Consider the following 27,563-nt stretch of genomic DNA (forward strand, 5'->3'; position numbering starts at 1 on the left):
TGTTGCAACTGCTGTTTAAGACATTTTCACCAGGGAAGGGCAATGCTCTGACCATAACTGAAAATGAAGCGTAATGGCCACTTCATGTAATAATAGCTAGGGTGCACTTTCAGATGAAACACTGGGGCTATTCTTTCATTTGATGTAATATATATGGGACAGGGTTCTCCAGTCATAATGATGCTACAAAATAGTAAACAAACAAGTACTAGTTTGATTAGGGATCATAAGCATAAAAGTAGTGAAACAAGGGAGGTCACCTATACTAGTGGACATGTGTACCATCAAAAGTGAAAATACAAATATTATCTCACCCATGAGAAGATTAACCCTGTAAATATAGGGAGTCAGAATCATGACACTAAACTGTTAAATACAGAAATAATCCCAGACCCAATGGTGACTATATTTATTACCTAGCTTTCATTCTGTGGGTAGCTACAAAGTACTGATTTTTAATTTTTTTTTACATAGCCAATTCATAAAGCATCTCTCAAGTTTCAACACTCTCAACCTTTTAGAATACATTCAAGTAAAAAGTGATGGCAATAGCATTAACTGTAAGTAAGAGCATGCAAGGTATGGTACATAGTTTACACACACATTTAACACGTCCCACACCAATATGAAGGACTGTAATGATGCCAGATTGTCCACAACATAGAATCAAATTCAGTGCCTTGCAACAAACCAGGTTTGTCAACATGTTCAATTTGGTAGCTTCCAGCAGTAGTGAACAGTTTTCTTGTAGAATATCTCTTCTTCAGTGTTGAATTGAGCACCTCCAAATTTGGTATCTCAGCCTCGGACTGCTCATCATTCATTGTCTGAAGCAATGAATGATGAGCAGTCCGAGGCTGAGATAAGTAATCAAAATAGACAAGTAATAGATAATTCGACAAAAATAGATAATTCGACAAAAATAGATAATTCGACAAGTAATCAAAATAGGAGAATTCTTCACAAGGGTAGCAATACCATCAATAGTCATTGAGTTTACTACAAACACAACATGTTCTAGTCCACCATGAGCTGACACAGCTTCCATAAATCTGTCTGTAACAACCATAGATTTTGAGAAAACACATAACTGTCGTAGCTTACAACTGGGAGCCAGAGAAAGCACACTCGGTCCCCTAAGTGATATATACAAATACTCCAGTTTCTCACAGTTGGTAACATGCTTTACAATCAAATCATGATAAGAGAGTTCGATTATCTTACAATATGTGAGAACTGGAAAGTAAGACAGCATTGAAAATTTCTCGTTGGTTAAATTTTGACAACTTTTACAATAATAAGTATCGGCAGCAACTGTTAGCACTTTTAGCCATACAAATTTTTGAAAAAAAAGGAGCAAGAGTTTGTTCATAATTGTCATCACCTGTGGGAGGTTTTATCATACACAAGTCCATCATAAGACAAGTCAATTTCATCTCACTTAGTATTTTCCACAATTGTAAGCGATTCTCCACAGTATTAACTGACACATTTAACAAGTTTAGTCCTTGTAATTTCTCACAGTTATGAGCAATGCAGCGCAGTCCTTGTAGACTCTTCAAACTGTCACTTCCTTGAAGGCTGAGCTGTTGAAGATTGGGAAAAGCAGTGGCTACTTGTTCAAGATGACTGGAATAAAATTTACGACAGTAAACAGCATCAAAATATGTTACAAACTTCAGATCAGATATGTTACAGTGAAACTGAGAATAAGTGGCTTTACCAGAAAACAAACTATTTGCCATCACTATAGCTTTGCACGCCACTGGTTTGTTATTGCCAGTAGTTTTGGTTACTAACACTAAATTTTCTTCTAAATCTTCTGCAACATTGTTAGTTCTAATGAATGGAAGGGTAGCTGTTGGACCAAAATCTAACTGGAACATAGGAACAGGAGGAAACACATCTAGTGGTACTTTTAGAGATTTATAAAATTTAACAACAGCACTGTGACCTGCTGGACATCTTGAGTTACGCCTAAACCATTTTTTAACCTGCTCTATCATAAAATGCGGGAACACCTCTGTGACAAAGTTTACATTCCTTGGTATAAATTTACTCTTCACCCACTGGTGCATCCATTGATCTAATGGTGCCTTATTTCCACTCACATATACTGTAAGTTTCTTCAGATTTGCACCAGTCAATAGTAATGGCTTAATGTCTTCACCCTCCCAAAGGACGTTCAGCATTTGTAGCTGTTTCATGTGTTCTACAGCTCTTCTTAGTTGTTCAGGAGTGAACTTTGTTCCTACTGATAAACTAAGGCATGTCACAGCACTGCAATATTGTAACATCTCTATTAACCTAGAGGGAATCACGTGATCAGGAGCTGTTAAACGTTGGATGTACTTTCCACACGTCTTCAACAGGTTATTTAAACAACGTTCCTCTCGATCATCATAATAGGGCCATTCAAATTCTCGCCATAGTGATGGCGTCTCGATGACGCTTCGCAGCTTACGAGAAACGTAACACAGTTTAACTCTGTCACGGGCAAACGGCAGGAATGAAACAATGTAAAGTATCAACTCTGTTGGAAGAGTTAGCAATTTGTCCACCCTTAAGTCCATCCTCTCTCCACCTTGTTGCACTGGTTCCATGATTTGAGTAGGTAACCATAACCTTCAAAGCTTCGTATGGGTGTGACTCGAGGTGTGACTACAGAATATGATCATCCTGCTTGTATTTTATGATATCCGGTAACAGAATCACGTTACTATTGTAATTGTAACAGGGGGTCCACTCAATAACCAAAGTACTGATGGAGCCCTGTGAGCAAAATTATGCACTAATTTATATGGACAAAGGGGATGGCGCCGACTAGCTGGTGTGGTTAGATAGTTAGGATAAATTTGTAATGTACTCGGTAATGTAAGTGTCTCAGTCGGGCTCAGTAGTACAGTAAAACCTGTTCACTGCATAAAGAGGCCACCTGTCTAAACTGCATGGCCATTATAAAAATCCCCACATGTGCCAACTGTGTACAAAGTGACCTGAATAATGCCACCACCTCCTTAATGAAGTCAGAAAATTTTGTCCCTGTGATGACTGGAATAGACTGGGTTTCACTGTAGCAATATAATCATGCTAAAGTTGGTGTTACAGGACTTGAGAGGTTTTCACTGATACTAAACAGAAGTTCAGTGGCTTACTACAGCATGTGTTCTCTGCATATAGTTCAGCTAAATGTACATAAGATGTCCTAATGTTTTAATCATGGATCATTGTGCATACCACCATAGGCAACGTAACCTTCATAGCTGCCCAATCTCGGTCAAAGTGAGTTGTTATAAGTCACTTATTAAACCAATCCTAGAGTACGCCTGTGTGGTCTGGGACCCTTATACACAAAAGGACATCTTAGCTATTGAATCAGTTCAAAGATGGTGTGCGAGGTTTGTGTACAATAATTATTCTTCATATGTAAGTGTCACAAATATGTTGCAAAATTTGAATTGGCCACCTCTGGTTCACTGCAGAAACCAGTTGAAAGCGATCACAATGTTTGTCGAGATCATGCACTAATTAATAGATATACCGACTCATACCATACTCATACCAGCTCCATCTAACTACTCTCTAAGAGGTCATTCAATGAGCCAAACACAAGAGTAAACTCATACCTTAACTCATTCTTCCCTTCAAGTATAAAGATCTGGAATAATTTACCCAGCGACCTCATCACCTGTTCAAGTTTAGACCAATTTAAAGCAAGGCTATAGCTGAACATCAATTAATCACATAATTAATTTTGTTGATTCATTATGTGCTTGTATTATTCTCTTTGTAAGAGGTTTTGCACAGTAAACAATAATAATAATAATAGGCTACCACCATAGGCTAGTTAGTTACCACCATAGGCCAACCTACTATACACTAGGAACATTTTTAGGGGTGGACAGACTTCAGGAGGAGACAATTAAGACACACAAGTGATTCTTTCCTCACGTGGTCAGGGTTGTAACGCTTGAAACACACATTTCCCCTCCCCAGGCTAAGAGTCTAATTGAACAACTCCTGTGATTAAATCTGAGGGAATTTTGATGGATGTTTCAGTATGTACTTTGAATGCATGTGTGTTTTCTCAATGTTGATATTCAAAGTAATTTAACACGGTGCATGGTTTTCTGGCTATATGAGCACATAGTTGACGATTCTATTTTCAGTGTTTTGACCCCACCTCTCACTGATTCATTCTCAGTTTCACTTGTCTAGTGCTTAAAATGTAGCTAACAATGCAAATCAGTTTTGTTAAACAATCCTTATCAGTTTCCCTGTTATTAACAGTGGTGCACCATCACTAATGTCTAAAATTCAGATGCTAAAAACATGGAAAAACTAACAATGTCAATCAGCTATATAGCTATAGCTATAGCTATAGCTATTCCCCAAGATTTTAGCAAGATTTTTAGCTTTCACCTCAGTATGCTGCTATAGCAGCTTATGGTGAAGCTCTTAAAAACTTTTGCAGTGGCTGATGCTGGATAAATTGAAAGCTGACTTAATGAGTTGAACTGGAGCCAACTGTATACTACACACATAATATTAAGCTACTCAACGATACAGAATTTTAATAGATCAGTGCATGATATGGTATAGATCTTCAACCTTGGTATTGCAGGATTTTTGGCATAGTGATCCAACAGTGCAGAAGTATAGGTTTCTTATGGTTTATCACATATAGGTAGATCTAGGAGACACTGCTTGGAAGGGAGCTGAGGGGGGGGGGGGGGGGGGGGGGCAAGAATTTATAGCATAAAATACACTAATAGGAGAAGAATGGAACTCTAGTACACAAGTTATATTCATTTACATAACTTTGTCTGGTATAGCTGGATGAATGAAGGGTATACACTTTCTAAGACTCTAGTTGGATATCTTCTGAGAAAAATTTTAAAATTAGATCTCCTAGGTTTGAATTTGGGAGTATTTTCATAGCTATTTAGCTACACAAAATGCATGATTTGCAAAGCATATAAAATTGGTTAAATAAATCTGTTTGATGGTAAAGCATGCTAAACATAACTTTAAGGTAGCATTGTAATAATTTACAAAAATTGTCAGTTAATGACATTAGAATTGTGACTGTTCTATTAGAGTAGTGGCTGCTCTATTAGAGTATCTCAATCTTAAGCACAAAAGTTCTTGTCTTATTTTTTCACAGTGTACAGTTTATAATTGTAAAGTGCATTTATAACTGTTGTCTTCTATTTGTCTGTTGGCTTTCTGTACTTTTGAATACAGTGTGAATGCATGATTCCTGTTTCTGATGCCAATACAGTCCTGTAAGTTTAAGGGGGGCAAGAGAGGGGTTGGGGGGGAGCCCTTGGCCCCCTCAGATCCACCTATGGTTTATCAGTGCATTATGGAAATCTTGTTGGATGTTCTTTAGAGGCATAGCAACAAAATTTACAAAATTTAAAGTGAGGGGTGGTTACTGCCTTACTGGTTGATACAGTTTGTACAATCTTAAAGCTCACTCAGTATGCAAAATAGGTGCTTTCTAGGGAGTATGGAGGCATGTCCCCCCACAGGAATTTTAGCCTTTTGAATTTGAATATTGGTTAAAAATTGCTTTATGTAGTGCATGACTGCTCTATTAGAGTATTTGACTGTTGCATTTGACTGTTGATTTAGTGTATCGACTATTCTATTAGAGTATGTGACTGCTCTATTAACGTATATCTGAAAGTGTAGGGTCTATAAGCCCCCTCTAAAATAAGAGTAGGGAGAGAGCCCCAAAGCCTCCCCCCTGTTGCTACACCTATAAGATGTTCTTTTAGAGCAGTCAACTGTTCTACTGTGCAGTTTTTAATTTAGCATATGATTTTATTTGCTCTTTCATAATTCAGTTGCCATTGCTTAAATACAGTCACACTTGCCTAGAATTTTACTTCCTACTAGCACATTGTATAAAGGGTTTCAGCGTTCCAACCATTATAATACCACCGGGAATTTGAATTCATGTATGTACTACATGTAGTTGATCATTTTTCATAACAAAATTACCAATAGCTAATTACATTGTCATGAATGACATTAACTGCAAGTCATTCTAGCTATACTAGAACAGGACGTCTAGGCTCTACACTCCATTATTGTGACTCAAAACTAAATTAGTGGGATGGACCATTGGTTCAAAAAATATTTTCTTCAACCTGATCATTGTTGATATCACTATTTTATTTACTGAATTTTGTAAACAACAGTTACTCAGGCAAAGCTGTACTCTGCATTCCTGCACAACCTATTTCATGTTCTCACCCAACCATGCATACCTATACATGCAGAATATGGTGTATAGAGATTTGTGATAGCAGTTTCTGATGTCTGGAAACACTCTGCTATCAGCCACTAAATTTGTTTAGAAAATGGACATTTCCATCTCTGTTGTGTTTACAGACAGTTGATGTGGATACGAGCACTGATTAGAATTGTGGTAATGTGCTAAAGGAAGGCAATCCTTACTTGTAAAAAGTTACCACTAAATTAAAGTGTGCTTAAAATGTACACACACACACACACACACACACACACACGCACACGCACGCATGCATGCACACACAGTCGCACACACACATGCATGCACACACCCACACCCACACGCATGTACACACACATGCACAAGCAAAGCCTCTGGCATTCATGCGAAACACAGCTATTGCTGCCCAGTGAACCAGTACTGGGAGTCCTTTGCAGGCACATCCTCCTAGGCACTGAGGACACAGGAGGGCTGTGAAACCTGGAATTTGAACACACACACAATGCATGCTATAATATGATACCTTAAGCCATGCACACTGTAATTTGGCCTAGGGATCATGTACTGTACTATAGTGCAAAGTTAGGGAACAATTTGAATGAAAGCACATCACTTAAGACTTTGGTGATCACCTACAGGATTAAGCCTTAATAAGCCTTCTGTGTAAACCGTCCGATGTCAAGATAAAAACTAACCTTATGTCAAGTATGCACGTATGTATTGTAGTTCATAATTAATGTAGGTCACTCATTGCCACCAAAAAGTTATCTTCAAACGGACTAAATGAATTGTTTAATAGCTAAACAGCCTGCTATGTTGTATATGGTGATGGGCGATAGCCTTGGGCCATCTATATAGTGACACACCCAACCTGCTATGGGCTGACACAGTCTCCATAAAATGAATGGTTAAGCTGCAAATGTTTAATAGAATTTATCATTATGACTCATTCTTGAACAGGTAAAAAAACAATTGATTTACCTACCCCAAAGTGTTTGTGACTAAACACTGTAGTACATATTAACTAATTGACCATTGCCACTGTTGTCTCTTCTACTTTAAAATTAAACTAATTGTAGTGCTGACTGTTTAATTAGAGTATATATTGCATGGATTGGACCATGGGGCAGATTCTAAGTGGGGTGCTAAATTCTTTGCAGCATGCAACACGTCCAAGAAACCAAGTAGCTATAGTTAGCTATAGAGGGATATGAATATATTTTAATAGTGCATTTTTTTGTTGAAGTTCTTTGCTAAAGATGGAGTTTCATTAACTTAGTTTAATCTTGTACAGGCGGTGCTACGTATATTGAAAAAGCTCTTCTATATATGGTATTGAAACTGCACTTTGTTGTCATAATCATGTCCATCCTCAACCTCTATATTACAAATCTGGACAAATTTAAGAATTTCAGTCTATCAGAATAAGTCAGGATGGGCTTTTTTCTGAAAATAAATGCTATAAGGGCTGAAGTTGGTGACATTTTATGCAATCACCGCAAAATTTTATTCAATATTGTGCTGAAATTGCTTACTCATATCTTTTTTCCAAGTAGTATCAAGTTACGGAACTGTCTATAAAATGATGATGTAAATATTTCTGATCTCTTGCAGCCAATTTAAGCAAAGGATAACAGGACTGCTCTGATAATTTTTGTAATGTAATCACTTTGTTCATATATGCCCCTTGCATGTGAGGTCTGCACAGTAATAATTAATGATTAATTAATATTATTGTGGACCTATTTTCCAAGAAGGTTCTTCAGAACCCCAGCATTTGAACAGCTTTGAAATTGTGATTGCAAGAGGAAAACCACTTGTACATATATCTGTACCATCACCGAGCCAGAATCAAACAGGCGGGTGCTGCATTAGAGTGTTTGGATGACCCGGCACAGTGTATACTATTAGCCAATACATGGGCGGTGGAGCCGGGGGGGCACTGTTTACAAGAAAAGATCAAGATACTCTAATAGAACAGTCAGGATCTGGATACTCTAATAGAGCAGTCACATGCAGTATTCAGAGAAGCAGTGTAGCAAATTACTTAGCTACGTAATAAGGAGATGTAATTGGTGGAGAGCAGCTATTGTCAGCAGGCTGTGACCTTTTCTTTTTCTTTTTTTGGTCTTCAACTTACAGTGCCTGGTCCCCTCACTCTTTGGCCTACTCCACCGCCCCTGACTGCCAATATACTGGCACAATTTTGATGGATTCCAACCGCACCAGCCATAGACCATAGTTTGCAGAACACATCGTTTTCATTGAGAGCTATTTCTACTGATTGCAAGGAAGACCACGCTGCTCTCCAGCCAGCCGTTAATCTACTTGCAGTTTGCGTTTTTATTTTCTTGCCGCTTGTAAAAGGAGGGAGTGCACGTTCCTAGCCTCCAGTATCCTATGGCACACAAAAATTTCACCGTCATATATGCATCGAACAATTACTTAACGATCGCTCAGATGCCCGGAATTGCTGCACACGAAAAGCCTCACCTTATAACGATTATTTATACGCATGCGCGTGTGGATGTTCTTCCTCTTAATTACGCGCACTATATTCTCGTGATCCGAGACAATTGAGAATCCATCTGGAACAGCAGCAATCAGCAAAAATGTGAGTAGTTTATTAGTCCCATAACCAATTTAGCATGTATTGGCTAGTTTCTGTACATAAAGTCATAACTACTCTGATTGGTCAACGTAGTAATTTCAACACACCGTAACAAATACATAGCGTGTTTTATGTGTAATATCGTGCGTATATAAGTGGTTCCTAATATCCATAGGCCCAAGACGAGTGCAGAAGAACCAACTCTTGAGGAGATCGAAGGTGATTGACCTTGTTAGATGTGTGCCGTTTCTTAATCATATCGCAATAATAGTGCACAGTTTAAGCTAGAGTGTATGTGTGCTATAACTTAGCCTTTATTCACCTATCAATATAATCCCCGACTACTGGGGATACGGGCTGAGGTGAGATTTGCATCACAGAAAATTACTATTCCCCACCTACTGCGGAAGTATTGATCCCAGGGATAGTGGGGCTAGGAGGGGATTTGTGTGATTATGTAGCGCTACGTTCAGGCATTGGTTGAGAGATTCAGGTTGTGAGTGAGTTTGAGTGGATTCTAATAGCTAGCTAGCTAGCATCTGAGAAACTCTTTTATCTAAAGGCACATGTCTTTGCTTCAGCAAAAATTTTTTAGTGAAGACAAACCCCACCATGTCAGGGAAATTTGGTGATCAATTCTCCCACCCTCAGTCTGTATCTGGTAGTTGGGCATTACATTGATAGGCGCATTACTACAAGGTGGTGGGTTTAAATGCATGGGCTTGTCTTGAGATTTTCCAGTCAGCCAGTGTGGAGAATTAAATTCTGTTATAGAATATTCAGGTAGCTCAAAAAAACAACAAGTAGTCTATATCGTATGGTGTACTTTATTTAACATAAAATAACATACCTCTGGTAGCCTCAGCCAGTGGAGAGCAGGAAAGCAGTGATGATGATGACGACTTCAATGAAGCTGATGATATGAAGGATGACACTCAGGATCTCACAGGAGCGGACGCTGGTGGAGATAGCAAGGTATTTCTTTTGTTTTTTAAATATGTTCCTCTATTAGTGCTGTTTGATAGACATTGATACAAATAATTGCTATCGATTTGATATTTACAAATCTGTAACTGTTCAACAATTGCATAGAACCAGTTGGGAAACAGGATTATCCTTTAATTATAAGTGGCCATATTGCACAGTGCCGAACTGTGAAAGCTGCAACTTCATTGCAAAATGTTGGTTATATGGTCAATAGCAAAATTTGATATGATGGTCCATATGTAATCGTTCCATTAAATTTTTTTTGTCACACTGCTAGTCTCTACTGTGTTAATAGCCATGCATGATTATTAACAATGGTGCCAGGCTTACAAATCCTTCAAAGACTTTAATATTTATGTAGACATTAGGGCTTGATAATTATGTGTGGTGCCTCAAGAGGTAATGAAAAAAAAAATTTGACAAGTGCAGCTGTACGTGTGTTCACATATGTGGGTATATAATTGATTTAATGGAACATGGTGTTGTGCACATGCTGGTATCCACTACAACTAAATGTTGAAAGTTACTAGTGTAACACTTTCAACATCTGTAGTGAATGATGTAGTGATGAGGTTGATACTGGTTGCCTGTCTTGCAGGGTAAACAAAGTCGGTCAGAGAAGAAGTCTCGGAGAGCCATATTGAAGCTGGGGCTGAAACAAATTATGGGCATTAATCGAGTCACCATCAGAAAATCAAAGAACATCTTATTTGTCATAGCTAAACCAGAAGTGTTCAAAAGTCCTGCCTCAGACACGTACATTGTGTTTGGAGAGGCCAAGGTGAATTATGTTGTGGTACACACACATTGCGCGTGCACGCACGCACACACACACACTATGTACATTGCACATAACATACTGAAGTAGTTTTACACTGAGTCTGTTATTTGTAAATTACATAGATTGAAGACCCAAGTTCTCAGGCACAGATCAGGGCGGCTGAAAAGTTGACCAGTCAAGAGAACAATGGTCGACCAAAGGAACCTGAACAGGAGACGACTGCACAAATTGACGAAGAAGATGAGGAAGAGGATGAAGAGGTGATGTGATTAGTATGCATCTTTTTGTGAATTACCTATCTACTCTTATGGTTGTACCTGCACAGAATTGTGTACAGTAGAACCAAGCGTGTGTGAGTGAGAGTGCACCAAAGTCTGTTCTCTGATATGAAAGCTGACGGCATCTTAAAAATCTCATCATCTTTGCTACATGTGGTTTCAAAAATTAATCTGTAGAATAATATGCAATTGTTTGTGACTTCGTCATGGGAAATATCAGTGTTGGAAACTTAAGGCATTGAATATGCTTGCAATACTAAAACAAAACTCACATGCTTCATCTGTAGTATGGTAGTGTTATGGTGGTTTGTATGTTATAGATTGATGACACTGATGTGGAGCCTAAAGATATTGAGTTAGTGATGCAACAAGCTAATGTCAGCAAGGCAAAGGTGAGGAGCAACCTACTAGTTACCAACCACAGAGTGTACCTTTCTCCTGTTCTTCTTACAGGCGATAAAAGCATTGAAGAATAATAAAAATGATATTGTCAATGCAATTATGGTAAGTTGGTAGTATGTTGTATGTGGACAGTCTGGCTACTCATGTATCTAATTCCATGATGTTATTGTAAATACTAGCAGTTTGGTTCACAGGTTCCTTTTGCTTAAAAATTAGTTTATGCATCTATAATGCTTTGTAAAGTGATAGTTATTATTTTACAATGTAATGTGATCTCAACAATCTACATGGGATAGAGTCACTGGATGGCACTTGGCTACTGCCATGCACAATGGCGAAGCATGTATATACATACCCATAACGGTTTGACACTGCTGTGAATTTAATGCATTGTAGCCCTCGGACATGCATACTTTTCATGAATGTAACAAAATCGCTTCATGAGCAATACTGATTCCAAGCGCCATATTTGTTTGTCCACTTACATGAAGCAATACGTCATACTATAGTGTCTGTTTTAAGCCACACAGTTACTATAGTCAACCCTTAAACCTGCAAAGAACTTTTGGAGATGCGTGTTTACACAATATGGGCATGCATGGTGATGTTAGGTGGGATAATTAATTCTTATAGCCTATATTACAACACGTCCAAAAGTCTGTTCACTGGGTTACTTGGATAAGGTTAAATGAACACTAACTACAGCGGCTTGCTTGTTAAGAAGCGATGAACAACAGCTAGTTGCTTCTCAGTGTTTCTAAATTCTTGCCACATCTTTAATTTCGATGGTGGGTTTACTCACGCGAGTCATATGGGCCTGATAGAAAATTTTATGGCGAAACAAACAGAACTTGTTGCAAGTTGATAGAATCAACCATCATTGAGTTATGGATTGTTTTATAAAGGTATGTAAAGGGTTTGCGTGTTTCCTTGCCAAAAAGTTGTTTACGTGGCTAGTTTTGGCCTCACTGTTTAGCATTAGGGAAAAACCCTTGGTATCATTTCAATCCATGTTAAATCACAAGTAGAATGATGTAAATTGCGTAGCCATAGAATAGGTGCTTTGAAAGTTACGGCGCTTTGTGTAAGGCACGCGTATTTGGGCCAGTTTTCTGGCCTATGTGGGTTTAAGGGTTAATTGGCAGGAATTAATACTTGTGAATTTCTCGTTAAGTAATCATGCATGCTATGTGATGCAAAATATGGCATGTTGCCACTGTGAAAGTTATCTTCAGAGCAGAAGTTTTTCATCCTGAAAATTTTGTTGACCCTATTTGGAGCACTCTAATGGTTGTGATTATGGGTTTAGAATGGATCTTGGTTCTTTAAAATGCTGAAGATAACTTGTATTTTTGTGATCATCTTTCTATTAACTGTTTATTTCTTTTCAGGAGCTGACAATGTAGCATCGACTAATATTAATAACAGAATTGTCACAACAAACACAACACAAACACACACACTACATCGTCGTACTCTGTAAAAAATTTTCTACCATGTAGTGAAATTCAGATAATAATTGGTGCAATGGTAAATTGTTATGTATGGTGACATTTTGAATCAGTCCCTACCATTGGAAAGGACACTATAAAATGTGGATCTTGGGTGCCCAGATAAAAGTTGGTTGTGATGTATTCTGTTCTTGCTCATTTCACTGTTGGAAGTGCACAGTTTTATGTAACAACCATTATTGACATTGACCTCGAACAATTAAGCCACGGCACACCTCTAATTTCAAGTACAGATGCACATGTACAAAAACCTGCTTAGTTGATGACTGCTTCCACGAGGTAAAGGTAACCTGGAAAAGCATTATACCCATGATTTTGGAGATTCTGGTGCATGCTACAGGATAACACGAGTGCTATCTCCACAAGACAATGAATACCTGTTAATACTGGGAGTCTAAACGTGTGAGTGGTCATGTAATTCACATGACTTGATACAACTTTATTAATTGCTGTGTCCAGCCACCAATAAGGGGTAGTCACTACCAGTAGTCCTGTAGAACTCTGCAACCGGGATTGAAGTCGAATCTTGGAGTGATCAAAGACGTGATACAAAGTGGTGATTGAGCTAGCTTGAAAACAAAATGAGAATATATGAAAATGTTGAATTATCAAGCAATCAAGACACATTTTCAGGTGAAATCACGTAATCAAGGTATAATTTTGTTGATCAAAAACTTTGATCCTGGTCGCAGATGGTTCTACAGGCCTATTGGTAGTGGCTACCCCTTGACCAATGATGAGGGGCTTTAACTCTAGAGAGTTCTCTGACCAGCACGAGCTAGGCATGTGTCAAAGGAGCCAAACATGAAATGCCCTTTCACCATAACAGGATTTCTTGTTCGAGTTGACTGAGGAGCTTCAATACAATTTTAGACACTACATATATCCAACACAATCTACCAACCATTAACCATTTTATTCAAGAGTTTAGTTTGTTGCTTGTTACAGATCACATATCTTCTCAGTCGTGTTTTCCTCTTGGCTGATTTCTTCGTCATGTGATGAGTCCTACCGGCTTGCCACCGCTTCCACTTTCCAGATCCAGTCCTCCTAAACCTGCGTATCACTGATTTGACAGTCTTTCTTTTGCCTCCTCGTCTACTGTAATACACAAGACTCCTTACTGGAATTGTTAGTGATGTTTGGTTATTCTTGATGCACGAACGATGGTGCGCATGTTCAAGCTTAAGACAACTGAATAGACGGAGATTATTGAAACAGTAAATACCTTGACTACTGCTGCTGTTGACAAATGGACCGACTGATTTAATCACTTTTAACCGACAAAGTCTTAAAGGAAGGTCTCGGGTTAATTTAAAAAACGAAGACATGTGTTTATTTCTAAATAATACCCACCAAAGAATTTTCACGTGATCCTGTGCTAAAGAATTTAAAGCACGTGTTCCTCGGAGATGGCTAGTTGGTGCAGAGGAGCGAGGTGGGCCTTCAACAGCGGCGCCAGATTTGCCAGAACCAGCTCGAAGTCAAGGTCGAATCGATTCGCTAAAATGTTTGGAGACAATTCCTGCAGCAAGTCCGTAAGAAAACAATTCTATTCTACTGAACGTAACACTCTAGCCCGGATGTCATTATTACCTACAATTCAAGCTGCAACGTTCACGAGCGCCTCTGGATATTTTTCTACTGAGCTTACCTCGTCGGAGAGTCTAATTGAAGCACAGCTGTTGGAAGATGAAATATTAACCAATATGATCGTGACAGTACAACAACCAGTTCTAACGTTTTGGTCGCCTTGACACAGAGACTGCATATTGTAGACTTGTACAGCTACTGTTTTATTTCCTACTTACTATTAGTATGCTTCAAACAGCCATGTAGCTATATAAGGTGGGACTCGGCAACAAACAGGCCCGTTAGTAAGGAGTATTGTGGGCTGGGCTGGTAATTGCTGTTTCATGACCGTATGGTATGGTTTTAATTTCTGGTACCACCCATGGTGAAAGCAGAATGACAAACTGATTGCTGGGCACTTAAGCAATTAAAATCCTTTTTTCAAGTTGGTGCTACCAAAGTGAAATAAATTGCCAATGATCAACTGAAATAGTCTTAAAGGAAAGACTAGGGGTGCATGATATGGGTAATAAAAAGATATTGGAAATGCCTGAAGTGAGTACTTCTATAACAATCAAAATTTCATTCCTGGTGATACATGACTGTCATAATTTTTGCTGTTTCATCATGATTGCTGAACTTGCAATGGCCATGTAATATGTTGAGTGATTTATACAGCTTTATTTTCACCCACCAGCCTACTGTAAGATTTAAGACTATAAGGATTGAATGAAAAAAAAAATTGTGGAACAAGGGAATGTTGCTCTAGGGGAAACAAGGGAGGTTGCCTATACCTGCAGATATGCTAGTAGACATTTATTCTGCACTTTAATTATGTTTGACTGCTTTTAGCAAAAAGGATATTTCCTTGTTTGGCTTTGATCCCTACCTTAATTTTTCTTTGTGTTCATTTGTTTACTTTTTTTGTGACATAATGATGACCTGTACATACCACACTTTCAAAAGCAAGACTGAGTACTGCCAAGAATACCAGATAATTAATTTTGTATCTGAATGTGCACCCCAACAACTTATTACTGAGATAGTGAAGTGGTTATTATGCTTTGTTTTCAGTTATGCTGTGTCCGTTACACAGTGCTACAAAAAAATGAAGAACAGCATGAGAGAGTCTACAATCAGTCAGTCATTTAATACAGAAAAGATGGTGATAAGCGTGATATTTCTGGACATCCGCAGGGAAACCGTATCACGTTACCACAAATTAACTATAGTGTTGTCAGCAAAAAGAACTGGGACACTAAAACAGGACAAAATGATATGTATTGCACATACTGTTGTATGCTAAAAGGTGCCTGTTGGGCTGAAGCAACATCTAGCAGTGAAAAATCTAGCAAGTTACGCTTGTCTGAAGCCATTAGTAAGTCAGGCAGGCAGTCAGCAGAAAATTCTATCAAATAGAAAATTTTAAAAAGCATTTTGGGTTGCACTGAAGACTTGGTTATACTTCACCAAGGCGCTATGAAGGTATTGTGATGCTGCAATATTTCTTTTTGAGAATGTGCATTGTGCAAACACCCACAATCCCTAATATACAGTACGTGGGGGTTAATCACAATTCAGTATCAATACTCTGACACAAGTACCTGGAATTGTATTGAATTTCAGGTATAAGCTACCTCTGGGCCATGACAAGATTTTAAATCTGGAAAAAGTTTCATAAATTGTGCATACACTTTGTGTTCATGCAATTTTTGCTTGCTACTTATTTTAACCGAAAGCTAAAGCTTTTGTAGTTTTCTTTAGCTCATGATAGTTATTTTTATACAATAGTTCCTGAAAAGCAAGAGTAATAGAATATTATATTATGGTACTCTTGATAAAAGTCAGTATATGTATGCAAGATTTCAAAGCTTAGAGTCCTAAGAGACTAAGATTATTCTGGTGGATCCCTATGAGGGGCCTCTTATGCAAGTGTTTAAATATTGGCACACTAATGTTGATTTTCCTAAAACAAAATCACGCTGACCAATGGTTTTGTGTTCTCAGCCTTGCTGAACCCAATTGTCCCATGGTGCATAGTAGTTAAAAGTTACTGCCAAACTTTAGTTGTATCACCATGCAAGGTATAATTTGTACAAACGTTGCTGTATATATACTAATTTTAAAAGATGCAGTATTTGCTTAATTGGCTGTCTTATATAGAATTTATCACCCTTGAATTTTGCAGTTGCTGTGTATCTTGATTTGTACTAAGCAACTAGGTGAAAATACGAGCAATGCTTCCTGCAAGAAAAAATCTCACCTTGAAAACTATACCTTTGAAAAGATACAGTGAATTTAGCTTGTTTACTCTAACTGACATTTCTAAGTATTTAAGTTTTGTACATGCATGAATAACACATTTTAGGGACCATTGAACTGATGGGGTATAACCTTGTTATGCACTGATTGGTTAAAAAGGCTTCATTTAAGATCTTTCACATATAGAACAATGCACTCTATTGTCCATTGCTGAAGTTGGTTGTGAGATAATTATTATGGTTGATTGAGTTATATTCATGACAACTATGTGCAGCAAGACCACCCTTACTTCTAAACCACCTTCCACAAGCAGTACACTGTAGCGCACCCTGTTGTTGGTGCACTGGTTTCAGTCTCTCTTCAGTAGATTATGTCTTGCTTTATCTTGTTCCCTACGGAAAATCCTGCTGCACACTGTACACTGCACTTTTGGTAAAGCTGCTCTCATCATACAGATTGCCCCACTGATCTCTGTGAAGTGCTGAGGCATGCCAAATATCCAATAGTTCAGTCATCTTAAGCTAGGTCTGCCTTCACAACATCTCTCCATCTCTTTTGTGGCCCACCAAGTGGTGGCTTCTTGGGAAACCATTTGAATGTTCTCTTAGTGGTCCTGTAGTTTTCTATCCTTACTAAATGTCCGATCGATGCCTAACCAGCTTCTCAGTGATGGTCTCAGAATCACCCTCACATCAGATGAGTTGTCTCAGAAGTAATATGTTGCTCCCACTGTTTCCTCCTGCTTATCCAAAAAAGAACTGTTCTAATACACCTATATGGTGAAAACGGTTCAGACGAACAAGATGTCGCTTGCATGGTGTCCAACACTCCCCTCCTACAATAGTACACTTAGTACACACACCTGATATACTCGTTGTAACTGACAGTGTTCTACACACCACGATAATCAGCAGAAAATATATTTTGACAAAAAGTGACTATTCATCAACTGTGAATTTGTCCTCAAAAAGCTTTTGAAAGTGGGTGTTTAGTTCTGTTTTATCAACATTGAAGAGTGGTCGCAAAAGCATGGATTCATCAACTTTTCCTTCTGTCTGTTTTACAGATTGTTTGGCAGTTTTTCTAAACAATTTGTTCTAGATGATTTACCTCTCTATCACAGCCTATTGTGTGTTTGCCCTTGCTTTCCTACCAGTAGTTTTTGCCGTAAATTTTTTGACTTTTGAGATACTGCTTAATTTTTCAGACAGCATCAATGACAACATACATTTCCATTGGACTCACTTCAGAACTTTCTATTAAAGATTTATTACAGCAAGCCACCTATTTATGTTCTTATATTATCCCAGATCTACATCATGACAGTATTTTAAACCCATCATACAGTTTGTCGCCATCAGCCATCGTAAATCCATATATCATACAGTAATATTATGCTTTGACTTTTTTCTGCTGGTGTAGCGATTCAGTAAATAAACAGAGTGCATCTAGTAGCTGTATTGAAGTTCATTTTGCATTGCAACATAAATTTAAATAGTTAATTCAATGACCATCCCATGCATGCACTGATGCTGCTAGTAGATAATTATGTAGAACTGCCAGAGTTATGAGGTTATAAAGCAAGGAGAGTAATCAGGAATTTGTAATATTTGAGAAACCAATAGATAATCACTATCATAATGGGGAGCCACTGAGGACTTGTATAGTACAGAATCTTGATCCTCAAACACATGTACAGCTGTATACAAGTGGCTGCACAACCTAGGATCTGTAACTTCTGTGTTCAACCTGTGTTGCTTCAACACCAGCCAAAATTATTTTATTATGATGACAATTAACAGTGAGATAAAAATTGGCCACATAGCTGTAGGTTGAGAAGTACAGTTGTATTACCAACATTTAAGTTTGGTGTTTTTTTTAGAAGGATATGTAAGTATATCCTACAAAAACCACCAAACCTCAACAAAGTGTCATATGCAAAAATCCAAGTGATTTTTGGGCCAACAACAAATCTTGTGACTACACACAAACATCACACTCATAATAAAGTATTGCAGTCAATGCCCGACAACAGTCAATGACATTGATAACAACATCATTACAACAAAGCACAGCATGACATGTTGAATACTGAAACTAGTAATTTATACTAAGTTGCCACAAGAAAACAAGTAGAGGTGTTTTTATCTTACTTTGAACTTTTGTCAGATGTGATGATACACAATGGTAGACAACTCATGCCTTCAATAACAATTTTATGGAATGATTTACACGAAATATTCTCATATTAAATTATTATTTATTATAGCTCATGAGGAGAGGAGTAGGTGTGTGTGTGTGTGTGTGTGTGTGTGTGTGTGTGTGTGTGTGTGTGTGTGTGTGTGTGTGTGTGTGTGTGTGTGTGTGTGTGTGTGTGTGTGTGTGTTGTGTGCACGAGTGCCTATGGTGTCACAAGTAGGTTGATTAGTTGAGCTTGATCACCTCCTAACCACATACTTCCTTGGGATAACAATGTACCTAGTTACATCACTGATTAAGTGTTTTACTGTCCATTAGATTCAGTATTAGCAGTATATATTGTCAATTGTCTATTAATGTACAAAAATTGTATGTAACTTTCTTGTGGCTTATGCTCCCTGCCAGTGGAGGCTCTGCACAGTAACAAATATAACTAGTTTGTATGATATATAGTGTCATTACAAATGACACGTTGTCACAATTAGCATTGTCAGTGTGTTTCGTTGCATGTATGGTCTAGCTATACTGGTGTTCTCCTCTTCTTATTCCTGGCTCAAAAAATTGGTTTATTGAGGAAATTCTACCTAAATCACAGCGGCTCAGTGTATTATCTATGCTTTGTCCTTTTCTTGGTCGCCTAACAGTATACTACATTTTCTATCCTGCCATACTGTACTGTACAGTAACCGAAAAATACATATTTAGGGAGCCAGTATACACACGCGCATGCGCAATAGGTGCATGTATGGTTGAAAATTACATATAATTGCATCAACCCTGTTTTCATCACAGTTGTTCAGTTGAGTGCAAGATAGAGTGATGCTATAATCTTAGTAGAAGGATGGCAGAATCTTTACCACCCGCAGATATTATTAAAGAAGGATTTCTTTCTAAGCAAGGTAGCTAGCTATAACTATATCGTCTAGCTCAGTAGCTACAGCAGAATGTTTAGTTAGTTGGTTTCAATAGATTAACAGTCAGTTATTAGACTACTGCACGTGGCATAGTATCACGGTACTATGATTAGACCTACGTAACTATGCGGTGTTTTTAGCTACCTGCAACTGAATGTGGAAGGGATATCGGCGGAGTATAGCCTAGTCACATGTACTGTCTGTCCAACACTAAAAACTCAGTTCAATAAAGCGATGGAGTGGGGGCTTTTCTACAGTTAAACGATCAAGACCTGAAACACCTTCAGGGCGGATGACCTTTTATCATCTGCATGTGTTTTTATCAACGTGCGACGAGACTTTGACAATGAACTGAATGATGAAATCAAGCGATCCGAGCCCTGCAAAGCAAAAAATTGACGATAAAATTCCGGTTCATGCTACTGAGGGGTGGATCATAGCTACTTAAGTATTTTCCCGGTTTCCAAAAACTGGTCAAGCCTAGTTATTAAAAATGATTCAGTAGTGTTACCATAGATTTTAGAAGCGCCTCTAAAATCTATGGTGTTACTGAGATGATTGGACACTCTAGACTGTACAACTGAATGATGTATAAGATTGTCTACAGTCGTAGTAGACTCCAAACTAGCTGTATTAGTTTATACAATCATGGAATTACCAGGAGGCCATGATTTCAAATTTACTATTCCTTTTACATGGATTGATGCATAGCTATACAAGTTTATTTTTATCCAGTTAGCATTACATCATAGAACAAATTGCTAGCTATACCAAGTGAAACTATTGTCAGTGCCACTTAAATGACATTTGTTTTGTTGCAGACGTATAACTACTTAGTGATTTTAATTTTCATTAACTGTTTGTAGCCATATTGCATTATATACTCACTTGTGAGGTTTTAAAATCATTGTAAAATTGATTTGCAAAGGTCGAGGCAGAAGCACCAAGGTTAATTCAGGTTGAAATTTTCCAATACAGCAGTCAAACTACTTTTAGTATCCTTAAAGTTACCTGTTTTACCTGCATGCCGTTGCTATACCAACACAGTAAAATAGCTAGATTTAAAAGAATGAATGAAACTCTCTTTTTCCTGGGGGCATGCCCCCATATCCCTCGATGTCCTTCAAACTTCACTGCTCAGCTGTTTTGCTACCAGGTTTAATCTGGGTAAGCATGCTACCAGCATGCAACCAGCATACAGCAAAAAATTTGGAAACCTGTTGCCTAAATTCCTGGATCCGTCCTTGGCTATATGGAAGTGATAAGAGGTAGCACATGTTTGCATTCAAGCTGCCAGTTGATACATTTATGACTGGGAATTTTGATCGGCAGCATTTTGTCTTGATCACTTCAATTTTCACCTTTTGGATGAGAACTTTTGAGCTCGAATAAAATAAAGAACTAGCTAATTAAGAGTTCAGATCTTGTATCAGTAAAATTGTTAAACATGTAGCTAATGTACAGAACCTAGCTGACAAGCGAGTTTAAATGTATATGCTACAGCACTAGTATGTGTGCAGCTATAAGATTAAGCCAAGTTGATTCCTATACGTACAGATTTCTGCCTGTATTTCATTTATCTGGCTTTATAGCTATTTCCACGTCATGGCTTTTGAAACATTCACAAAATTTTCATTGTATTTAGCTATGCCTCTATGAAGTTTTATGTAGTAAAAACCCACGAGAGTGAGACAAAGGTAAAATTCACAGTTTCTTGTCACCCTCAGCAGGATTGCTCCAGAATTATATGAGCTATTTCATTATGTAATATGGCTATTATGTGTTAAGTATGTTTCCATAATAACAGGGAAAGGGGAGTTACAGCTTTAAATATAAGGGAGTATACAATGTAATTATGTGGGGTGAATGTGGATAAAGTCCCACAACTTTCAGACTTGTAAGATAGATACTCTAATGTAGCAGTCAAGTGGAGTCTTCTAATAGAAAAGTCAGGCACAACTAAATCACTGCAAGGTGGTGAAAGTTCTTGTGTTCTTGCATTGTGCTTGACACTGGACAGCATATTTCACAAGTATATATTTGTTGATTGTTTCACACTTTGTTTACTGCCACTTGTTGCATGTCAAGACGTCTGGTGGAGCACTCATCTTTGAGAAGGTGGAAGCCACCTGACTCCAGCAGAGACATGAAAGGCAGGAGTAAACTTTGGTGCCTATGTAGAAGGCCAGGCTGGGATCAATTCATGATTAGGTGTGATGAATGTGGCGAGTGGCTACATGGTGAATATGTTGGTCTTTATATGCAGCTGACCCACTCAAATCAACACTATGAGACTATTATTTTGCACTTCATAGAGTGATAACAATTGATGTCACAGTATAGTAGGTGTCTAATCACTTTGCACTATACTAACAGTCATAGGACCACCTCATGGAGCCATCCCAGCCTGACAAGCATATAGGGCTAAAACGAATATACCGAATATTCGAATTCGTATTCGACTCGACTTCGTTCGAAGGAATTATTGAATTCGAAACATCGAAATTACAGTAAAGATGGCAGACACTAGTAATGAGGAATCTTTGTCAGTTTCTACAACTTCAACAACATCAGACACTGGACTAGAGATGCACCGATAATCGGATTGGTGATCGCGAGGGTGATCAGATCGGTTGCCGATATGCCTTCCATATTCAGTAATAATGGGCACAAACGCTCTATGAATCGATTAGTTTGCATGGCCAGCTATGAAAAGCCTTTTTGCTCACTACAAACAAACAGAAAGCCTCTCTACACTATTCTATAAAACGCTAAGTTACGAGAAGCCATATGACGACGTGTGTGAGTACTGCTATTAGTGTTAAAATATTCTTACCCAGAACAGTAGCTGTTAGCTGCACTTTAAGAATAAAAATCTGCACTACAGGAAAACTAAAGTGATCACCTGTGTATAACAGCCATCTTGGTAACTAATCAAAACACGGAGTAATCCGGACAAAGGAGCATGTATTAAAATATTTGCGGTGCCTAATTGTCTGGGTTGTGTAATAGAGGCCACACCACCATAGGTAGTTGTGCAATATAGTAAAGTTACATCACTTCTCCTTTCTCAATGCTACAAATCATTAGAATATACATCATGCAGTAGCTACACCTGTAGTTCTATTTGATTTACGAATATACAATAATTTAATCAGTATATAATCAGTATCAACTCTTTTAGGTACAAATTAATCAGATATCAATACAACTGAAAAATCCTTATCGGTACACCTCTCATAGCTACATCATCAGACACTTTTACTTCATTTCAAAAGCTGCCTACTGTATCAAATTTTAATGATGTTTTACAATTGAATACAAATAATAAGAAATAACACATGTACACTGTATAAGAGCATTACACTATATATAGAATATTCTATTATTCGTTCTTGACTAAAAATATTCGTTCTCTTTCATTTAGAATATTCGTTTTAGCCCTACAAGCATACTGTTGTATACATGACTTCTTATCCAGAAGCTGCAGGTTAAATTTCAAAGCCCATAATCCTCTTTAGTAAAGTGTTTATGGTTTCAAGGGAGTAACCAGCTTTCAGTGTTGACAACTTAATTAGCTAGACTAGATATCAAACCTAGTCCATAAAATTCACTTAATTCAATGCAAGTTGCTCTTTTGTGGAATAGCTATGAAAAACTTTCTTGACTGTTCTATTAGAGTGTCACAATTGCTAAGCAGAAGGATCCGCAAAAAAATCATTGTCCTTTAAAACTCAATCCGGCTGTACATTGACCTTTTTCAGGGATTTGCAAAGAATCCTGTAAACTTCTTAGGTGGAACACAACAAGAACAAGAGAACACAGTGTGTAAGAAATGATTGCTAGCTACAAGTTGAGCTGGATCCTGAAAAACAGCTAAAAATTAAAAGTGGATTTTTTTTCTCTGCCAACCAGATGATTACCGTAATTGCTTTTTTTTCGTTGTAAAATAATTTTCGTATGCAAAATTTGTACGAAAATTTCTTGCACGAAAATTTTTATACAAGATCGAACTACTCTAATAGAGCAATCATTAACGTAAATCATACGAAAATATTTTTACACGAAAATTTTTATCACGAAAATTTTTTGCACGAAAATAAAGCGAATTACGGTAGTGGTGACGGCAAAGATATCAACAACAGATATGTACAATTTGGCTCCTTTACAGGATCGGGAAAGGGCTGTGATAGACACTGTACTTTTATGGCTCCCCATAGTAAATGTATGGTGAAATTTTGATTGGCTGAAAATATTGCGTTAGACATTTGAACGAAAAGATTTTTAGTGGGTCAAGCAGTGCTGCAAAATGAGCCAAATTTCAAGATCATGTGTTGTTGCATCCATGAGCTTTTAAATGTTTTTGAGGATCCAGCTCAACGCGTATATACTATAAGCAATTACTGAAGCACAAAGCAAATAAATTTTGGCACAAAAACTCAACTACTACATAGTTACTTGTCTTGTTCTTATTATATTCCACCTGAAAACTATATGAGCTGATGTTACTGAACTAGTTACTGTTAACAGGATAGTCAGTCACTATCTTCTTTATTACTCTTGTTAACCTTATCCATAGCATTAAGATCAGCTTCTTTGAGCATGGGGACTTTATATATTGCTACCAACTAGTCTTTCTCTTTTTCAAGAGGTATTATCATATGCAGTCAAATAGCAGTTGCTCCATTATACTTATACATTTGCATAAAATTGGCAGTGGCAATTTTTGTATATGGATCATTAAGCTTAGCAGGTAAATCTAGTTGATATGCCAGGGAATGCATGATCCAGGGTTTGGCAAGGGGGGGCTGTGCTATAAAGAAGGTACTTTATATGTTTAGGACTGGATTTTTTTTGATATAGAGCAGTTTTATGCACAATTATCTAAATAATACATTATTTTATTAAGTGTACTGCATGCATTGACCAATAGTTGTAGGGATCAGTTACGACCAATACAAAGGACCATATTATACACTTAATCTGAAAAATTCCTAGCAGTTATGACCAATACAAAGGACCATATTATACACTTAATCTGAAAAATTCCTAGCAGGTAAATGTGCCCATGAGATAGTGCTGCAGGTACCAATTTCCTGGCATATATTTATATACTCAACAACTGTGAAAGATTCTTAGTAGTTACACGTGGTGACTGTTCTATTAGAGTATTTGACTGTCTGCTCTATTAGAGTATCTCGCTCTTGTTTAAAGTTTTGCTAGACTGTTTTTTTTTTTTTTTTTTTTTAGGGGGGGGGGGGGGGGGGGCGTGCCCCTTGTTCCCCTCTTGGATCTGCCACTGTATGTAGCTCAACAATGATTTCTAAAGTATAGCATATTTCAATTTCTATAATGGAAAATGACCACCTGCACTCATGCTTTTGTGAAAACCCTGACAATAAGCTGTGAATCAACTTTTAATACCTGGCCAAATACACAATTCTTGATCATCTACTGTAAAAGTCTACTGCATTGCTAAATGTTTTCTTTCAAAAGTGCTTGATTGCCACTTTTGCAAGCATCTGGATTGCCTGTAAATCAGCCCCCTTGATCGCTTCATTGAACCTGTGATCCTGGTCATAAGTGTTTCAACAGACAGCATAGATGTGTTTAGCCCTTGTCACGATCATCTCCACCAGCCACATGAAGAAGGGTTTCTTTCTAAGTATGGTAGCTATCATCTTGATTTCTGGCTAGGTACAGCAGAATGTTTAGTTACAACAACAAGTGGTTTTGATAGATTAACTTCTCAGTTGTCACTGCATCATCATGGCATCGCAGTACAGAATATCACAGCATTAGCTAGACCTAAGCTGTGTTTTTATCAATTGAGCGAAGATATGTTCATACTAGCTAGCTAAAATAATGAGCAACACATTCATATGGTGTAATTGTGTTAACAGGAGGTGTATATCATGTAACCTGGAAGGAGAGATACTTTATTCTAAGAGAGAACTCACTTAGTTACTCTGTCAAAAAGGATAATAGCAAGCCTAAGAAGGTAATAGACTTGACAGAGGGACGTGGAGTGAGAGAAAAGGAACAGTGTGCAACAAAAAAGTGGCCTGGAGATGCTAAATTTTGTTTTGGAGTTGCATTGCCTAAGAGAACATGGTACTTCTATGGCTCCGATGACAAGGATATAAAGTGAGTCAGTGTATGACATTTGCATTGCTCAGAAATTTATGACCATGGAATTCACTGTATTGTAATTGCTAACTGGTCTATTGCCAAGCATGTGTATTGCTCCACCATTTTATCTCTAGTATAGTTTTCTTGAAGGGTACTATATAGTACACTTATAGAATGTGCTGCACTATAAATTAAGTCATGTTGGATTTCTTTTTTAGGGAATGGATGGAATTAATTCAGCAATGTATTGTAAAGGTTAGTTTATACCAACTGGAACAGAGGTTCACAACTAGGAAGTTCTGTTACTTCTGTTTAGTATTATTTTAATTACTTTTATGGCCAAATTATATTATTGCTGGCCATCTTCTTGTAGGTTGGTAATCCAACTGAAGATTGGGAAAATGATATCGAAGGAAAGCAAGAGAGTGTAGTCTCAAAAGCTTTTCGGAGTACAACTAAAACTGCAATAAAACATGGGAAAGGGCATATTCCAAGCACTGGGAACAAGTATCTTGATGGTGCTATATCTACAGCAGCTGATGTAGCAGAGAATCAGATAGATGCTGATCCTAATGTGTCGATGAAGGATAGGATGAAGATGGCTGGAGGTGACATGATCTCTGGTGTGGCTGATACTGTGGGCATTCCTGGTTTAAATGTGGCAGCTAATGTTGTCAAAGTAAGTGAAATGTGTGATAATCATGTTGCAACCAATAATATTGTGCTTGACATAATTATAGTATATATTGTAGACTCATTTCACTACCTTATTAATGTATTTCACTACCTTAACATACTTATTTCACTACCTACCTACCTACCTACCTACCTACCTACCTACCTACCTACATACCGTTCACTATCTTAACCAACTTAACTTGCCAGTTTAGAAGTTAAACTGGTTAAGGTAGTGAAACGTTGTTAAAATTAATGCCACTTATAGGACTATTTGAGGTGGCCACTATAAGAGGTGGTCTTATTAAATAGGTACCACTAAGTTGTATCTTTTAGTATATAAAGTACAGTGGGTATTAGGATACCCTCTAGCATTAATACAGGCTGTTATAATTTTAATGCTTGCATTGGCAACTTCAGGTGCAGTATAAGGCTGAAATGACATCTTATTTGTATGTTTTGCTTTAAAGGAATGTGCATGTAAGAACAATAAACATTTGCCCACAGGACCAACTAGAAGCAGATGAAGATCTCTCACTGAAGCAGCGACTAGCCCTTGCTGGTGGCAGTGTAGTAGAAGGTGGAGGAGAATATACTAAGAAGATTTCATTGTGACTTGAACATTGACTGTGTGATGCTACTAACATAGGGCTTACATTTTTTTACAGTTAAGCTCAAGCCTATTGTGTGTATAGCAGTAAATTTGGCCATATGTACTTATATACCCTCTCTGTGACTGATTCTTTCATGAAGGTGTTAATTAGTATTCGTATTAGTATTAGATGTACAGGTAAGGAGGCTCAATGAGCCTGTAAAGCCTGATCTTTACAATAATCATTGCCTATTAATAATTACAATATAAATCTGTACAGATTATACAACAAGAATTAACTTATTAGTAAAATCATACATAATAGTAGACCATCTACAGCCAAGTAAATTTTTATGTTATTCACAAGGTTCCATAGCATTCA

At 37.6% G+C, this 27,563-nt stretch overlaps 3 protein-coding genes across 3 annotated transcripts; 2 read left to right on the plus strand and 1 right to left on the minus strand.

Annotated features, from left to right (window-relative positions):
* The first annotated feature begins 8,776 nt into the window (after positions 1-8,776).
* Positions 8,777-12,859, plus strand: LOC136268482 (nascent polypeptide-associated complex subunit alpha-like). Its single transcript, XM_066063838.1, has 8 exons — positions 8,777-8,879; positions 9,052-9,095; positions 9,736-9,851; positions 10,462-10,644; positions 10,767-10,904; positions 11,243-11,314; positions 11,376-11,426; positions 12,716-12,859. Coding segments are annotated over exons 1-8 (621 nt in total). The 5' UTR covers positions 8,777-8,877; the 3' UTR covers positions 12,731-12,859.
* Positions 12,860-13,731: 872 nt separating this feature from the next.
* On the minus strand, positions 13,732-14,166 carry LOC136236813 (large ribosomal subunit protein bL35m-like). The gene has a single exon (XM_066027045.1). The coding sequence runs from the start codon at positions 14,164-14,166 to the stop codon at positions 13,732-13,734; it is 435 nt and encodes a 144-aa protein (XP_065883117.1).
* A 5,487-nt stretch (positions 14,167-19,653) lies between these two features.
* LOC136236531 (pleckstrin homology domain-containing family A member 1-like) lies at positions 19,654-27,355 on the plus strand. Its single transcript, XM_066026710.1, has 5 exons — positions 19,654-19,767; positions 25,686-25,929; positions 26,133-26,169; positions 26,288-26,593; positions 27,097-27,355. The coding sequence occupies exons 1-5, from the start codon at positions 19,710-19,712 to the stop codon at positions 27,202-27,204; spliced, it is 753 nt and encodes a 250-aa protein (XP_065882782.1). The 5' UTR covers positions 19,654-19,709; the 3' UTR covers positions 27,205-27,355.
* Positions 27,356-27,563: the final 208 nt, after the last annotated feature.

The sequence above is a fragment of the Dysidea avara genome, chromosome 10 (genome assembly GCF_963678975.1).
Source record: "Dysidea avara chromosome 10, odDysAvar1.4, whole genome shotgun sequence".
Classification (NCBI taxonomy): Eukaryota; Metazoa; Porifera; class Demospongiae; order Dictyoceratida; family Dysideidae; genus Dysidea; species Dysidea avara.